The 18,493-nt window shown below is 36.2% G+C and overlaps 1 protein-coding gene across 3 annotated transcripts in view; it reads left to right on the forward strand.

Moving 5' to 3' along the window:
* LOC150078379 (alanine aminotransferase 2-like) overlaps nt 1-18,493 on the forward strand; it is a 107,204-nt gene that overhangs the window by 40,263 nt on the left and 48,448 nt on the right. For 2 of the 3 annotated variants that reach the window (XM_090385398.1, XM_090385397.1), the window contains exons 5-8: nt 2,844-2,957; nt 3,718-3,847; nt 6,185-6,264; nt 11,943-12,076. In XM_090385398.1, coding sequence (XP_090241524.1) covers nt 2,844-2,957; nt 3,718-3,847; nt 6,185-6,264; nt 11,943-12,076 — 458 coding nt within the window. The remainder of the gene's footprint in view (nt 1-2,843; nt 2,958-3,717; nt 3,848-6,184; nt 6,265-11,942; nt 12,077-18,493) is intronic. The other variant, XM_090385399.1, reaches the window with a different exon arrangement.

Below are 18,493 nucleotides of genomic sequence, written 5' to 3' on the forward strand. Positions count from 1 at the left end.
ATGTAAAAGCCATAAGAGTTTTGGACAGTAATTTAATAATTATTATTTCATTTTTATAATCAAATTCCTAATTCAGCCAACCTTCCATATATATACACGTTACAATACATACAAACTGATCCTTATCCCGTTGGCTTAATGCAAAAATATGAGAAAGTAGAAACTAAGTACTATAATAAGAACTTACATTCCCTATAAATCTACACCTTCGTATGGACTGTTGTTCCACTAAAAGTTAAATAAAACATTGAAAGAAGAAAAAAAAACTTCTTATAAATGTCTTAACTTTTAAGTGGAATGACAATTCACCATGCAAAGGTGCACTTTCATGAGGTAAGTTTTTAGTATTAAATTTTTTTATTTTTCCATATCTTATCCATAATAAACCAAACAGCAAGAGGTCAGTTTTGTAAAATATATGTAGCATTGGTTGAACTAGGATTTCATTATCATTGCCACAAAATTTAAAGCTTATGGCTATAAAAAATTATTTTATGATTTGCTTAAAAATATGAATAAGTGTGAGTGTCTTGTTATGGATTGATTGGTTGATGTTGATGTTTAGAGGCATAAGAGCAACTTAGGCGAAAGTGTGCCTCTTGTTATGGAAGGCTTTAATCTGTCCCTTATTAATTTGAGCAACTGGGAAGGATATTCACATTAGGATACAAGGATATAGAGATATAATTTTACTTGTTTGGCTGGTGCCAGGCATTTCCCATAAACGTGCCAAATGCCACTGTGAAGAAGCATGACATTGCTAAGCCAGTCATGAGTTTTATGTAGGGTTTGGGTACAGTGTAGTGCTGTATGACTGCCCCTTAGCAACTATCCAGCAGCAGTCACCAGGAGATCTGCTGGCTAGTTCTCATTCCTGCTACAAGTGAACCAACCACGTATTTTTATCACCCTAGGACTTTGGAGGACAAGTGTTTAATACACCGGCAATATCACAACAAAACACTGGCTGGGCTGCTCTTGCCTAGACAAAAGAAAGTAGGGTTTGACATAGAGTGTTGGGTTAAAAGGGAATGTAAAGAAGGGATATAAGACATCCCAAGGCAAAAATAGAATAAAAATCTATAGTAGGGGGAACCCTAAAGAAGGGTAGGGATGGATACAGTTGTGTGGGGAAAAGGCAGAAAGTACAAAAGCTAGTAGGCAATGTGAAGATGCCACTAGGAGAAGAATCCCACACGAAGCAGGTTCTTGATGTCATCAGTAATCCTACTCCTGAGAGCATCCAGTTAATATAGTGATCCATTGGAGAGAATTGGGTAACTCCGTAGCCAGGTGGGAAGGAGCAGCAGTGCATAGCACACTTCTTGATTAGACCGGGGTTCGAGCCCGTCACCACCAAATACGGAGGATGTGGAAAGGTCAGGAAATGACTACTGCATATTCCCGGAGCAATATGGCCTTAGTTGCTAATGCTCCTAAAAAAAACAAATTAAAAAAAATAATATAACAATGGAGAGAACTGTATGGAAGAGAGAAGAATCTCCAAAGAATAGCTCCATCTGAAGAGGTCTGGGAATCCCACACTGGTGAAACAGCCAGCATCAGCAGTGGAAGGAAGATAGAAGGGGGACAGCCATGGACAGTGATCCAATGGAGATTCCACACAAGGGAAGCTTCTTGGTCAGCAAGTATTACCTCTAACCAAGAAGGCTAGGAAATTTCCTGCTAGGCGAAGGGGCCACACAGCATAAGCAGAAATGGTCCAAGCCAGCTGGACCAAAGAAAGGAATCTCACAATGTTGATCAAAATTTTTAAATCAACTAGATGATTGTTGAGAAGTACTATGGGCAAGAACATTCTGGATGTGAATATCACTCACAACCCATAGAATTGACAGTACAGGAATCCACAGACTGCGAGGATCACAGAGTGCAATGGTGGATGATGACTAGTAGCATCTTGGCTGTTAAATAAATATCCGTTTACTTGTTGTGCCAGAAAATCACATAATGGGCCGAGGCCAGAAGTGGGCTACAACTGTCTAAAATGTAATATGGACTCTCTCAATTGGGAAGATATATTTGGAGGGCGAATACAGGTAAAGTATGGTAATAACTTTAAATCTTCCATCATGGATGCTACAAATGCACATATGATTACATTTACCATTGAGAAAATTTAGCACAAGAAGGATGTCAAAGTGGGCAAATATAGAACTGACTAGTTTATTAGAGAAAAATGTGAAATATGGGGTAGTTATTGAGTGATTAAAGAAGCATATATAATAGCAGGTTGGTCTGTAATACTATTTTAGGCTTGCAAAGGCTGGATATGAATCACTGGCTAAAAGATCAAAGAATGGGCACATGGATTAAATATAAAGAACAAGCAACCATGTCAGATTGTTTCCTGTCCGGATTTACTGTCTCTGCAGGTAGCACATGGTTATAATTACCATCCTCCACACAATAGATGGAAAAGGTCCGGGTTCAAATCCTGTTAGTGGGCTTTTTTCATTCCATATCTGAATTAGTTAGTCTCAGGCAAGGATAGCAAGGATCCTCTACCCAGAAACTTGGATTTTTTGTTCAACAAAATGGGCAAACCAATCAGAGAACACGCAATTTATGGACATAATACACATGGGTAGATGAGGTAACTCTCGGGCAGCCCTACTATGAAAAGTTTTTTGTTCTATAAGTTAATGTTACTATCAATGGCACATTCTTTAGTTTATTGACAGTTTCATGTTTGGTTATGCAATTTATTTTTATGTGGTTTTTTCCTCTGATAATTTTAAACTTCTGCATTTTGTTAATTTATTTTTTAGCATTTAAAAAGAATTTCAGAGAAATTAAATGCCTTTTTCTTACTGTTTCAGTCAGTCTTATATCTACTTAACTATTCTACAAGTAACAAACCACCAGGTGTGATGATTCCAATTCCCCAGTATCCACTTTTCTCCTCTACAGTAACAGAGTATGGTATGCATCAGGTAAGAAATTTTTGTATGGCTTATCTGTTTGAAAAATTTGGGACTCACTATATCCTACCATCACAGCAAATAGAAGTGGACATTATATCTCAGCTTGCCAGTAGTGGCTTGTGAATGGGTTGCAAGTAGCCAGCATGAGTGTGTATGTTAAATAGTATTTCTGTGCATGAGAAGGATTCCAGGCATAATATCATCGTAGCCACACAGCCTTTGATGAGTATATACTGAGTTGTAGACATTTTGTTGCTGAAATTATTGCAGGACATCTGCAACCAACCCAGTAGCTTGGTGAAGGCCAGTAGCATAGCCAGGATTGTTTGTCAACAAGTACATTCACAAAAAAAAAAAAAAAAAAAAAAGGTGCCAGTTGCCTAATGATTAAAAAGTGCCACAATACCAGATTTTGGCATCAGGGGGTACAGTGTACCTGCTGACACTACCCTGGCTATGCCACTGGTGCAGGCTTTGTTACATTTATTTGTGCCTTCACAAGACAAGTGAAAAACTGTTCATATAATTTAGGTTTAAATTTAGAAGATTACATAACAGTTATATGTAATGACTTTTAAAGTTTTTAAAATAAAACGCAAGTTGTACCACAAACTGCCATTGTGACATACGCTTCTGCAGTGTAAAATTTACTGATTATCTGAGGGAATCTGTAAAATTTACTGATTATCTGTAGGAATCTATATTTTATTTTCTGATGCCAATAAATATTGGGAAAAATTGGGGAAAATGTTTTCTTTCTTTCTTTCAGATAAGTTATTATCTGGATGAAGAAAATGAATGGTGCCTTAATGTTGGTGAACTACGCCGTGCTGTTCGAGAAGCGAAACCCCATTGTGAACCACGAGTACTCATTGTAATTAATCCTGGCAACCCAAGTGGTAAGTTGAACATTTCAAATTTTAGGGCTCAGTCAGCACAGGAATTTGCAGCTATGCCACTGCTTACTAGTAAAACATTTTATTTGTTTTTATCTCAAATCCTTATCATAAAGGTTAGATATTAACATCAAAAACTGCTGTGGCCAGTCTTATGAAAACACAAGCAACTTGTCCATTTACAATCTAGAAATAAGAACTTGAATGACCTTGCTATTTATATACTGTGTGCCATACATTTATTCAAGTTAAATTGGAATTTGTACTATAGGCTGTTAAGAAGTGAATTTATTTATTTTTTGATACTGTACATCCCTACACCTTTTTTTTGTTGCTTCTATTCAACAATGGTAAATTTTATGACATCTTAAAATAAAAAAAACGCAAAAGTCTTTTTTGCAACTCAATGTTCTGTCGATGCAAATATGTGTATTATTTTAAACAGCAGTTAGAATGGTATGATTTAAGCACTGATCATAATAACCAACACATCAACAATATGCAACAAAGCAAGAGGTGTGAATCAGTCAGAAATAACCTAAAATTCTAATTCAGTATTTCAGGCTAATATAAATAAACTTATACTCTGGAAGGGCCACATAAGATAAAAAGGAGTTTAAGAAATAAAGAATGCAAAAAACATTACAATACTCAGCAGTCATATGGGCTCAAGCCACAGTCATTTCAAACATGTGTACTGTTGTATTCTGGGTTACACTTGGCTACATCAAGTTGTCATATTGAAACAATTTCATATATGTATAGTAAGGCACAAGCTAGAAGCAGTAGATAATTGATATCAAATTTTTTATTGTTTGCTGTTGAACCCAGTTTGTGAGTTGCTTTGGACTCCAGCAATTGGAATCTAACATTTGCCCTTATACAGGCAAAATTTATTCCTTAAGTGGAGCTTATGCTGAGAGACATCTCTAAATGCCTCAAAATAGAACCAATACATTTCTGCACACAGGATTATCCTCTGCTTTGTTCATCCCTAATGTCTGACCAGTGTACTGTTATTTTTATTACTGTGTGCCGATACATTAGCTGCAATAAAATCAGTCTGCTGTTTAAGTTATAAATTCCCCATCCCCGGTGATGATGGCTGTACTAAATACAAACAGAAATTGTTAACTTACATGGTTGCCATCAATATAGAAAACTGATAATCTCTAGTTTATCGATCATTATGGAATCCACATATTTTGGTGGAGTTGGATTGTTAATGCTACTTCAACTTAAAACATCTCAAACTGTGGATGAATATGTCTACTAACTGGAAACTTGTGTTATAAAGGTCAGTTTCTCTGTTTTACTCCAAAAAAACTTGAGTTTTCCAATAGATTAACCTTGCTATGATACTTAGAATTAATCCTTTTTTCTTGTTATATCCAGGATCTGAGCTCGCTCTCAACACCCCTGATTCCTCCCATAGAGATTGAACTCTGCCATGGTATGAAAAAAAGTCCATAAAAGTTTCTTCCATCTAGATGAGACTATAACCCAAAACCTTTTTTTACATGGTATGAAAAGAAAAGTGATTGTAACCATGCTGGCTGAGTGATAGTGGTGGTGGTGAGGGGAACAGCAACTCTGAGAAAATTTGTAGACTAAGGGTCTACGAATTTTATGTTGTTATAAACAAGTGGCCAGGAAGGCACATGGTCCTATCAATAATTTATCAGACTTTGCAAATAGGAAGAAGGAAGTCAATTTTCCTCTGTATGAAACCATGGTGAGATGGCATCCAAAACATTTTGTTTAGGTCTGGAGATTACATCTAAAAAAAAAAGGCTGCCAGAGAAAGTTCAACAAAGGACAACTAGAGTGGTGAAAAGCACTAAGCAGTGCCCCTGCAACAAATGACTAAGAAACTGTGGATCACAAATCTTAAACTATATATGTTATTGAAATAAATTATTTTTCAAAGTGGGAGAGTCAGAGATTTTGGGGAAGTTAAATGGAAATCAGTTTAATTTTTTTTTTTTTTTTTTTTGAGAAATGCCTAATAAACTTAGTTCATTGAATAATATGGATGTACTAATTTTTTTCTTCTTCTTTTTCCATACCATGGCCCAATGTGAAGTCTTGGTGAAGGTACCATATGATACACACAATTTACACATGCAGTATAATGACTTTATGGCTTTAGTTGCTTTGGTGTTAAAACAAACAACAATAGTTTAGCATGCTCCCCAATAGCCACGAAAAATTTATTTTAGCACAAATTTTGAGTGGTGATACCCAAATACTTTCATATCTTTAATACAACTTTTCATTGCTTCATGTTTAATTAGAATTTAAGTTATATTTTTAGCATACCCATACTTATTCCTGCAGGATTTGTGCTGTCTCGACAAGATATAGAAGATATCATAAAATTTGCCTATGAAGAAGGCCTTTTTATCATGGCTGATGAGGTAAATATTAGGAGTATAGACAATTTTTTTTTTTTCCCAGTATTTCTTTGTTAACAGTGTTCACCTTTAAATGTCAGTAGAAGCATAGCAACCTTATTAGGAACATGAGCTGAAGTGTGATGGCCAGATCCCTGCTCTGATACCACTTAACATGGAGTCACAATGTATTGAAAAGTTACATGAGGAATATTGCATCATCCATGTACAGTGCAATTCTCTGCCCACACTAACTCATTTCCTGGTTTAACTGGGCAGAGAATTATTACAGATACTCATCAGAGTTTAGATTCAACCATTGGGCTGGCCAGGGCAAATGTTTGAAGTCTTTCTCGTGATGCTCAAACCACTCTTTCACACATTTGATATGCTGTATGGTTGCATAACCTTGAAAGAAAACCCTCTTCATAAGTAGGCCCTAGCAGGCAGCACAGGGAATATAATCACCATCCACCCCATACTGGGTGGAAAATGCCTGGATTCACTTCCTGTGAGACACAAGGAATTTTTACAGCCTTTTTACACATGGTTGAATCAGTCAGGCTTAGGCAAGGGTTCAATGGTTTTATCTCCCAGAAACATTGGGTTTTCATCCAGCAAACAGGCAAATCAACCACAAAATGAACACAGTTTCCAGACATAATATACTGTTGCCTCGTGGCCTTAGTTGCTTTGGCACTTAACATACACACAAATTTAATTTCTCTCTAGGGAATAGACATGCAACATTGCTGGGTGCACCTGATCCGCAATAAAGGTTCAGATGTGTTTTGTTGTTCACAGTATTTTCCAGTGGGATTAAAGGCATATGACAAAATCATTCCCTGCAACACTATACCTTCTTTTCCTGCTGTATTGCGCCACACAACAGGATAGTTTCATTGCCTCGCATGGTTTCCTCCATATGTGTGACTTTGCCAATGGTTTTCCTCCATCTGAAAAGCATAAATTGGGGTGGACTAATTGGACCACACAACTTGCCTTTCATCTGCTGTTTGAGGTCCTGCCACCAGTGCAGCGTATTTTGTGGCAGTGTCAGAGATTAGTTGCTTCTGTAAAAATCTTAAACTCCTGTAGGATTCTTTGCATGTTCCCACTTTAAATGTAGAAGTTAATTTTTCCATCATGTTGATGATTATATTTGTTAATACATTTCAATATTGAGTACCGCTCTCTCACTTTATTTTTGGCCACAGCTGCATCTGTTCACATATGTTTTTTGGGCTTTTTTCCATTTGTTAAAAACTCAAATGACAGTAGCTTTTGAACACTCGACAAGTGCAATCCATCTTTCTGTTGTAGCACCTGCTAAGTGCACACTGACATTCATACCTTTTTGCAATTCCGTGAAATCCACTCTGTTCCTCACTACTGGTGAACTGATTCGAGTGGGAAGTAGCCGGAAACTGATTAAGATTCTTATTTTACCCAACTTAACACAACATGATATGACATGTGTGGCTGTCCAGCATATGTCACATACCATGCTACCTCCTCTTCTTGTTACATACTTTTGCATATATTGTTGCAGACAGCTTACATCCCCATGGTCCAATAAATTAGCAAGTACTGTGTGTGTTTGCACAGAGCACCTTACATACAACTTCTAATCACAGACAAATTTATAAATAAGTGTAAAGTGCATAATTGTAAATTTGTCATTTATTAAATTTCCACATTAATTATTATATTATGCAGTTCTAAAGGTTGAGTTGGCCTGCAGAACTAGAGGTAAAGTCAAGTTGAGGAGTGAAATTTTGAATTGCACTTCATACTTACACACAGCTGCAGTGAGAGCATGGCACTTTGTTCACTATTCTGAGGTAGACCTTCATTAAGGAAGATTTCTTACTAAAATATACACTCCTTTGTCTAAAGCTTCATTTATACTTCCACCTTTAACGTCAGAAACTCTGCCTTTTTAGGTGCATCTGCAAATGCTTAAAACACCTGTTCTTCAGCACGTACACCCATTAATGTGTAACAACATGATCCCCATAAATGTTCTTAATATCTTGGCATTTACCACAATACAAAATGCCAATCAGCTTGTTTGTTATTTGGTTTTTAGAGCATTAGCAACTAAGGCCATATTGCTCCGGGAATATGCGGTGGTCATTCCCTGACCTTTCTGCATCCTCCGTATTTGGTGGTCACGGGCTCAAACCCCCGTCTAATCAAGAAGCATGTGCTACGTACTGCTGCTCCTTCCCACCCGGCTACGGAGGCGCCTATGCCAATCAGCACCAAATTTTCAGGCAGATGGTCTCCAATTTACATCAGAGATGTGCATCTTGTCAGTGGCAACATATATCAAAATGACATGACATGAATCAGTGATTTTTTTTATATGTGTATATACATTTTTATATTATTAAGGAGCGATGTGTTCCTGTGGTCATATTTTTTGATTTGCCAAGTTAATTTCATTTGCTTTACTTAAGTACTCATTAAAAACGTAAAGCAATAAAAATACACACATATGCTGTATGCATTGATTATTTACATATCATATTAACTGTACCAAATTATTCTCTTTTAAAGAAGCCAAAGATAGAAGTCTCAACAGAATTCTTTGGTCTCATAATAGTTTGCAGCAGCAGTACTAAATGATCACTCAATTCTCAATTGAACAAGTCTGACTTTATTTCGTGTTTGGCTCATCTTTAGGTGCCTCCGTAGCCAGGTGGGAAGGAGCAGCAGCAGCAGTGCGTAGCACACGCTTCTTGATTAGACCGGGGTTCCAGCCCGTCACCACCAAATACGGAGGATGCGGAAAGGTCAAGGAATGACCACCGCATATCCCGGAGCAATATGGCCTTAGTTGCTAATGCTCCTAAAAACCAAATAACAATAACAACAATAACAATAGCTCATCTTTAACAAGAATGGTTATCCCTTTCTTGAATAAACTGAAGCCTTCACTCAACCTTTTTCTGGTGAGCTGCATTTCCTCTTTCTCCTACACCCTATTTAATCAAAGGTTAGTTATTTTAATTAACATTAATGATTAAGCTGACAAAGCTCATATGCATAAGGTGAACAAAACTCTAACAAATAGTAAACTAACCTGTAAAGTTTTTACAGATTCGATAATTCTGAAGATGCATTTAACACTTTTGTTGGAATTTTCAAACTTGCATAAAATGCATTTTATCTGGACACACCCAGCTATTCTAGAGAATAACTGGTACAGCAAGTAATAAATTAATTCCCACTATAACTACTTAGCATGATAAAAAAAAAAAATCGCCCCAAATACCTGATATATGCTACAAATTTTCCTACTTCATCCCAAAACCTCTTACCCGCTATAAGAAATACATTACCATCACATCAGTACAAAACAAAAAAATAGCAACAACAAAATTTAAAAAAATGCAAACAAACAAAAATACAAATAACATTACACAACTGAACCTTACATCAAAGTATGTGCTAAAATACTATTACCCCCATATTGTTTGCACCTGTTTTTGAATCATCAAATGCATAGGAGCTAGCTCTGCATTTAATCCTGAATTATTTGCAATTTGCTAATTGCATATAAGTATATACTAGGTTTATATTTGTTAATTGCACATAGGTATATACTAGGTTTATATTTGCTAATTGCATATAAGTATATATTAGTAATAGCACACGATTTGTAATCAGATTGTGTACTATTATTAATCATGTAATTACAGTGATTTTCTTGTATTCTATCTTACTTGTGAACTCCTCTGATCTATGACACATTTCCTCACAACTTAGGACACATGTTTTGCTTTAATTTCAATTTGTAGATGTTACCCGCCTAGCCTAAAGCTGTCCAGGAGTAGCTCAGGTGGAACAATAAATAGATAATAATAATGCCCCTAGGGCTTGTTAATTGTGGTCTACCAGCTTTGGGGTACCCCAAAGAATGAATGATTACATTACCTTCTGTCTTCCATTGGCATTTGGTCAGTTCATTTTGGTGTCCCACTCTTCATGCTACCTGGTGAATGGACATTCCTGCTGTAAGAAAAGCCTATTACACCTCTTGCAAAAGTGCAGGGGAAGGATCTAGGTCCTTTTCTTGTCATATTCTGTTCCATCTACCTGTCATTGAGTATGCATGCCAAGGATTAAATGATTCAGTAATATTTGTCTATTATTAACTTATCTTTATATTTCTTAACAGCCAGTGCTAGAGAACCAATATATACACTTCCCTCAACTAACAAATGTTCCTAACATTTGTTAGTTGAGGGAAGTTCCCTAACAAATGCTCATTTTTTTGTTGTTCAGTGAGAGATGAATCCTTTTCATTGCACTTGGTTGCTTCTGTACCTTTTTGATATGTAACTGTTATCAGAATTCCGTTGATTTCTTTTGTTTTTATTTGACAGTCCTTTTAAATGGTCTTATATTTTTTAGATAAGAGTTTTTATTTGATAATACCTCGCATAGCACGGTTTCAAACAGCGCAGGTTTCGCTACAGCTCGGTTTACAAATTGAAAAAAAATTAAGTACATTACGCACCAATACATTTGATATATATATATATATATATATATATGTATGTATTATAATGCCAGCATGTAGTCCAATGCGTTATGGATTCAAGGCCATTCTGACTGTTGTCGAAACTCCCATTATATACGGACTCTGCTAGCATTCATACATAAGTAAACACTCTAGATTCTGAGCGGTGAGGTCGTTAATTGTGCATAAGCTGTACAAATATTTTTTGCTGTGTATTTTTATTAAAGATTATTTTTTTAAAATGTTATACCTTTATATGCAAATATGAGTGGAAAGAAGAAATGTAATCACCGAGTGTTCTTCTAGATCCAAACGTCGAACAGGGTATGAAAGTAAGGCAGGCATTGCAAAATGACATTTGATGTTATAAAGAGATGTATGCAGATAAAAAGAAGAAAAAAAACTGTGCAAACTAAGCCGATCAGTTATTTTTCAAAATAAAAATACAGTACATACTTCACTTATATTCTTTTGGTATGTACATACTGCAATAAAAATCATTTCTACTGTACTTACTAGTATTTTTCATTTTTATCATTTTAGTTTCTTTTTTTTTGCAAGAACTTTGTGTGCATCAATTTATAGTAAACAAACACATATATATTTTTACAACTCAACCCATATAATCAAATTTTCGGAATGCATTACATTAAAATACATACTAATAATACCTCGATCAGTGCAGTTTCGCATAGCACGGTATTTTTTTGGCACAAATTACCCGCCTTATGCGAGGTATTTTTTTGGCACGAATTACCTGCCTTATGCAAGGTATTTTTTTGGCACGAATTAACCGCGCTATGCGAGGCATTCCTGTACTTCATTTAAACTCGGCATAAATTACTGAGGTAGATTACTAATAAAGAAGCAGTCCTGAACCATTTAAGTCATATCAGCAAATTTTTATAACTAGAATCTTGTTATAATTCCTTGTTGTATGCATATCTTTGAAGTGGTATTACCATCTACCTGTCATGTTATCTCGGGAATTAATCATTACTTCCCAGGGATGAAGTAACCTAAATGGTTGAGGGAAGTGTATATATTTGTACATGAGATATGTTTTATATATTTTTTTTCACCTTATATTTACTTAGTAAAGGACTTTAACTGCAGCTTGTTGGTTTTTTGTTTTTTTTAAGTAAATTTTTTGATTTCTGGTTCACAGGTTTACCAGTACAATGTATATGCTAAAAATCTCCAGTTCTACTCATTCAAAAAAGTCATGTCAGAAATGGGACCTCCTTACAGCGAGATGGAACTGGCTTCTTTCATGTCAGGATCTAAAGGCTATATGGGAGAGTAAGTTGCATTTTGCTGTTTATTTCTTAATGGAGGCATGATGACTATTAACTTAATCTTTCTACTGCTTGCTTACTTGCTACTTTCCTGTTTACAGTACCATGTTCTGTGATATAACATTTTGTATTATTTGACAAATTTATTTATTTTATTAAAGTACTAGAGGTTCAAAGCCACCTTTGCATAAAAACTTCATCCAAGTGAAGAAATTTGAAAAGGGAAATATTTTGACACAATCACTCATGAGCTAGATGTAGGGAACAATTTCAATATAGTTTATTTGGATTTTAACAAGGCATTTGTATGAGAAGTTACTGTATTAAGCTGAAATGTTAAGATTACTGGAAAGATCCAAAGATGGATTGCAGGGCAGAAGGCAGAGGGTTGTGATTAATGGATATTCTTCAGATTGGTGTAACATCAGAAGTGGGGTACCCCAAGGATCAGTTCTTGGACCACTGTTGTTTCTAATTTTCATCAATGAAACAGTGGTCCAAGAAAATCAGAAACAACAGTTTCTTTTTTTGTCTCGCATTTTCGTTACATTCCATTGCTACAAGATCAGTACATCAATCAGTGCTATTTTACCGAGATATTTAGATACGTTGCACTCGCAAGTATACATCTGTAACTTTAGTTATAAATCCATTGTATCTTGTCTCCCAAATATTATGAAAATCTGTGAATGATCAAAATTGCAGACAATGTAAAGATTGGGAAAGTCATTAATGATCAGTGTCAAGTGGTGCTCATTCAGGATGACTTGAACAGGCTTCAAGAATGGTCAGAAAAGTGGCAGCTATGTTTTAATGCAACAAAATGCAAGGTCTTACACTTGGGAAATAGCAATCCCAAAATAACTTATACACTTGGTGGGGTTGAATTAAAAACAGTAGAGAGAAAGGGATTGGGAGTTAAGATATGGGCAGATATGAAGTTTTCTGAGCAGTATAAACAGGCGGCCAGGAAAGCCCACTGTGTCCTATCAATGATTTATCAAACAATATCCTATAGAGATAGGTCATAGTTCCACTGTACAAGGCAATTGTAAGACTGCATTTCGAATACTGTGTCCAAGTATGGAAACCTCATCTGAAAAAAAAAATTGAGAGAAACTTGCATAGTGAGATCAGCAAAAGGGTGACCACATGAGAAAAGACTTTGCTTATGTAGGCTTCAGAGCTTGGCAAACAGGCACCTTAGAGAGAATCTGTGTGGTACTACACTGACAGTGGTAGAGAATGAAGAGGACCTGGGGATAATTGTGTAGGCAGATATGAAGTTTTCTGAGCAGTGCAGACGGTCTGCAAGAATAGCTCATGGTGTCTTATCAATGATATACAGGAATTTTTCTAGCCGTGATAAGGAAGTGATTATCCCCTTGTATAAGGCAATGGTCAGGCCACATCTTGAGCTGTATACAGGTCTGGAGGTCTCATTTTAAGAAGGATGTAGAGCTGCTGGAATGGGTACAGAGAAGGGTAACAAGATTAGTGAATAGAACAACGGGTTGCTCTTACGAAGAAAGCTTAAGTTTTGCAAATTACAGTGTCTGGAGACTACGCACCTGCAAGGTGATCTGATTGAGGTGTATAATGCCTTGAATGGTTTGAGCATGCTCAATGCTGATGGGATTCTTCCTCTTTCTCAGAATAATCACCTAAGAGGGCATAAATTCAAATTGAGGAAAGATGTGCGGAAGTTTGCCTTTAGCCAGCAGGTGGTTGATTGCTGGAACAAACTTCCATCTGCTATTGTAGAAGTCGATAGCATAAATAGATTCTAGACAAACATTTGGAGCGAGTGGATGGGTGAAATGAGAAGGGGTTTTTTTTTTTTTTTTTTTGGCTGATGCTATATAATCTTACTTGCATCATGTGCCTATGCTAATGCAGTGTGCAGGGGCAGACTGGTCCAGATGGCTGGGTAATGATTTTTGAGGAAAGGGTTGTAGTTTGATGACCTAAACAGTAAATTTAGGTCATCAAATTTAACTAATAATCACAATATGACGTCACTTCTGTGACTGATCAAATTACTTATCATTTTGTGACTATTTAATTAATATGATAAGTAACTTGATCAGTCACGGAAGTGACATCATCTGCGGCTTCCACTAGAGGCGCTTTCCACACTCGCAGTACTAGTAGTGTGATTAGAGCGCGACACATTTTAAGTTGCTTCACTTATTCACCGTGCATGACGTGCAACGTCTAAGTGAATGTGTAAAACGTTCCTTGGTCTATCTAAAAAAAAAAAAAAAAAAAACCTTAAAAACCTGGTCGTCATGCCTCGCCTTACAATGATAACTGGATACAACAGTGTCTGGAATTCTAACTGTTTAGAATTTCTGAATAGTATGATGTCTTCCCCTGAAGTTACTGCTGCAGTAAGTATGATTGCAACAATACAAATATTTGTCAACAATTTCTTTTTTTTGTCTCATATATTTTCATTACATTTCATTGCTACAAGATCGGTACATCAATCGGTGTCGTTTTACAGAGATATTTAGATACGTTGCACTCGCAAGTATACATCTCTTACTTTAGTTATAAATCCATTGTATCTTGTCTCCCAAAAATTATGAAAATCTGTGAATGATCAATAAAATATTTACAATAAAAAAACTCTTTTATTTCATAATCGATATATACAAATCAAAATGCCTAAAACAAACACGAAGGATGTTTCGCATAAACCTTCTACTACGTGGCACGCGCGCAACTTTTTTTTTTATTTGTCTTTTTTTTAGCAACTAGGGAAATAGTGAAATTATAGTAACCTTATAATACCATGATAAATCTGACTAAAAAATGAATAGCAAATGCTTAGAAAACGGTACTCACCTTGTATAAATCTGCAATAAATTTTTTTGATAGATGGTGGTTAAATTTAGGTTGGAAGAAGCATTAAAAAGAACTAAGATGGGGAATGGGGTGAAAATATTTTAAACAGATTTTAAAATGAACGCAAGGAAGTAGACATGCAGATCTCCAATCCTTGGTTGTCATAAAGAGGTTAAAAGACGTAAATGAAAAAAAGAGAGAAGACCGGTGGTGCCAATAGTCATTACAAAGGACTTTCGTGAGTAAACCGTCATCAGTTGGCAAATGGAAGAGAAGTGAGCGCGTGTTGTATTTAAAGTTTATCTAAACTCCCATGATGCTCTTTTTGACACGTGGGAACTTTAGCCGCGAGTGGTTCCAAGCCGGTGAAAGGTTGAAAGGAAGTTTAGCGTTAATAATGTTGAGATCAGAATGGTGTCGGTACCATTCGATGGTGAGGGCTTCATATTGAAGAATTCTGTAGCTTGATCTAAGTTTAATAATAGTGATGGTAGAGTTAACAAGGGGGGTGTGGTTGTGGGTTTGAGCACGGATTGTTAACTCAGTGCAGGATTGACTTGTCTTGAAACTGTTGAAGTGGTAGTATGCGCGGCTATTGGAAGTTGTGGAGGAACCGAATTTGGTAGTAGTGCTGCCGATGTAACAGGTATCGCAGTTCGGTTGGCATTTTATGAGATATATTAAGTTATTGAGATCATTGATGGGATATTTGTGTGTATCTTTATAAGAATTAAATAGGGAACCTAGTTTATTGTAAATGGAGAAGGTGAGGGAGATGTCGGTATCTTTGAATGTACGTCGGAATTGTGCTGAGAGTTCACTATGGTAAGGGAGAACTATGTGAGTATTTGTCTTGTGACTGTGTCTTGTAGGGTTATTAATACTGTTTTTAACGGTGGATATTGTGTATTGGATGATTTGGGGGGGGGGAGTAGCTCCTGGCTGTGAATTTATCAGTAAGGTATTGAAGTTCATTATGTAGATCGTTTTGTGAAGAGGTGAATTTGATAGCATTGTAGATTTGGTTGTGTAGGATGGCTTTTTTGGTATTAAGAGGATAATGTGAAGTGAAATGTAGATATTTACCGGTGTGCGTGTTTTTTCTGAAAATCTTGGTATTTAAATTTGTGTCTGTTGTATAAATAGTGAGATTAAGAAAATTAATCTGGTTGTCCATTGCGATTTCGAGGGTAAGGTTTAGCCTGTCATGTATTGTATTAAATTTTAAAAAAAGATTGTCTATGGTTCTTCTGTTGCCTATTATTAGTTGTTGTTATTTGTTGCAACAGCAACCACAACTATTATTTGTTGTGGTTGCTGTTGATCAACATCCTGATAAGTGGCGACTTATACACCAGTCTAATAGGATAATAAATTCTAAACTCACATCTCTCCCTAACATAAAAAAAACAACAACTCTCGGATTTACAAAGACTAACCAAAACCCCAAATATCATCATCCAAAAAGTTGACAAAGGAGACACAATTGTTATCCTGGACAAGAACACCTACACAGAAAAAATGTAGTTAATTTTAGCCGACCAAGATACATATACAAATGACAGCAACCACAACATTACAAAACTTAAAAATAAACTTGACACAATTCTCAGAAAACTCAGACAGAACAAAGAAATCAACTCTTTACATCACAACAGATAGGTATTCGCAACAACATTCTACCCCACATGTTCGGAATAACCAAGTTACACAAACCTGGCCACCCACTAAGACCTATCGTTTCTTTTAGTAAATCAGCTTTTGCTAATTTATCCACCTTCCTTGTCAAAATTATATCCCCACCTACTCGATTCTCTACATTCAAAATTAATAATACCAACCAAGCATTCCAAAAAATCAGCAACACCACCATATCCGACGAAGACGTATTAGCTTCGTTTGATGTCATATCCCTATACACTAATGTGCATATCCCTTTCGCTCTACAAGCATTACGCGTACTTCTAACAGTTGATGACACTTTAACGAAACGTACCTCTCTTTCAGTTGACCACATCCTTGAACTTGCCACTCTTTTACTAGATGCTAGATATTTTAGATTCAACAATAAAATTTATCGACAAACATTTGGTTTACCAATGGGTTTAGGCATTTCTGCCCCCCTTTCTGAAATTTATCTCGCCACTATTGAAAACCAAATTTTACAACCTTTCCCGATAATTTCTACTTTCTGAAATTAAATTATACATCCGCTGCGCCAATGATATCCTAATAATAGGCAACAGAAGAACCATAGACAATCTTTTTTTAAAATTCAATATAATACATGACAGGCTAAACCTTACCCTCGAAATCGCAACAGACAACCAGATTAATTTTCTTAATCTCACTATTTATACAACAGGCACAAATTTAAATACCAAGATTTTCAGAAAAAACACGCACACCGGTAAATATCTACATTTCACTTCACATCATCCTCTTAGTACCAAAAAAGCCGTCCTACACAACCAAATCTACAACACTATCAAATTCACCTCTTCACAAAACGATCTACACAATGAACTTCAATACCTTACTGATAAATTCATAGCCAGGAGCTACCCCCCCCCTCAACTCATCCAACACACAATATCCACTGTTAAAAACAGTATTAATAACCCCACAAGACACAGTCACAAGACAAATACTCGTATAGTTCTCCCTTACCATAGTGAACTCGCAGCACAATTCCGACGTACATTCAAAGATACCGACATCTCCCTCACCTTCTCCACTTATAATAAACTAGGTTCCCTATTTAATTCCTACAAAGATACACACAAATATCCCATCAATGATCTCAATAACTTAATATATCTCATAAAATGCCAACCGAACTGCAACACCTGTTACATCGGCAACACTACCACCAAATTCGGTTCCTCCACAACTTCCAATACCCGCGCATACTACCACTTCAACAGTTTCAAGACAAGTCAATCCTGCACTGAGTTAACAACCCGTGCTCAAACCCACAACCACACCCCCCCTTGTTGACTCTGCCATCACTATTATTAAACTTAGATCGAGCTACAGAATTCTTCAATATGAAGGCCTCACCATTCAATGGTACCGACACCATTCTGATCTCAATGTTATTAACGCTAAACTTCCCTTCAACCTTTCACCAGCTTGGAACCTCTCGCGGCTAAAGTTCCCACATGTCAAAAAGAGCATCATGGGAGTTTAGATAAACTTTAAATACAACACGCACTCACTTCTCTTCCATTTGCCAACTGATGACGGTTTACTCACAAAAGTCCTTCGTAACGACTATTGGCACCACCTGTCTTCTCTTTTTTTTTTCATTTATGTCTTTTAACCTCTTTATGACAACCAAGGATTGGAGATCTGCATTTCTACTTCCTTGCGCTCATTTTAAAATCTGTTTAAAATATTTTCACCCCATTCCCCGCCTTAGTTCTTTTTAATGCTTCTTCCAACCTAAATTTAACCACCATCTATCAAAAAAATTTATTGCAGATTTATACAAGGTAAGTACCGTTTTCTAAGCATTTGCTATTCATTTTTTAGTCAACTAGGGAAATATAACGATACATTTTTT

This window comes from Mastigoproctus giganteus, chromosome 11 (assembly GCF_048544385.1).
Source record: "Mastigoproctus giganteus isolate SK-2022 chromosome 11, ASM4854438v1, whole genome shotgun sequence".
Lineage (NCBI taxonomy): Eukaryota > Metazoa > Arthropoda > Arachnida > Uropygi > Thelyphonidae > Mastigoproctus > Mastigoproctus giganteus.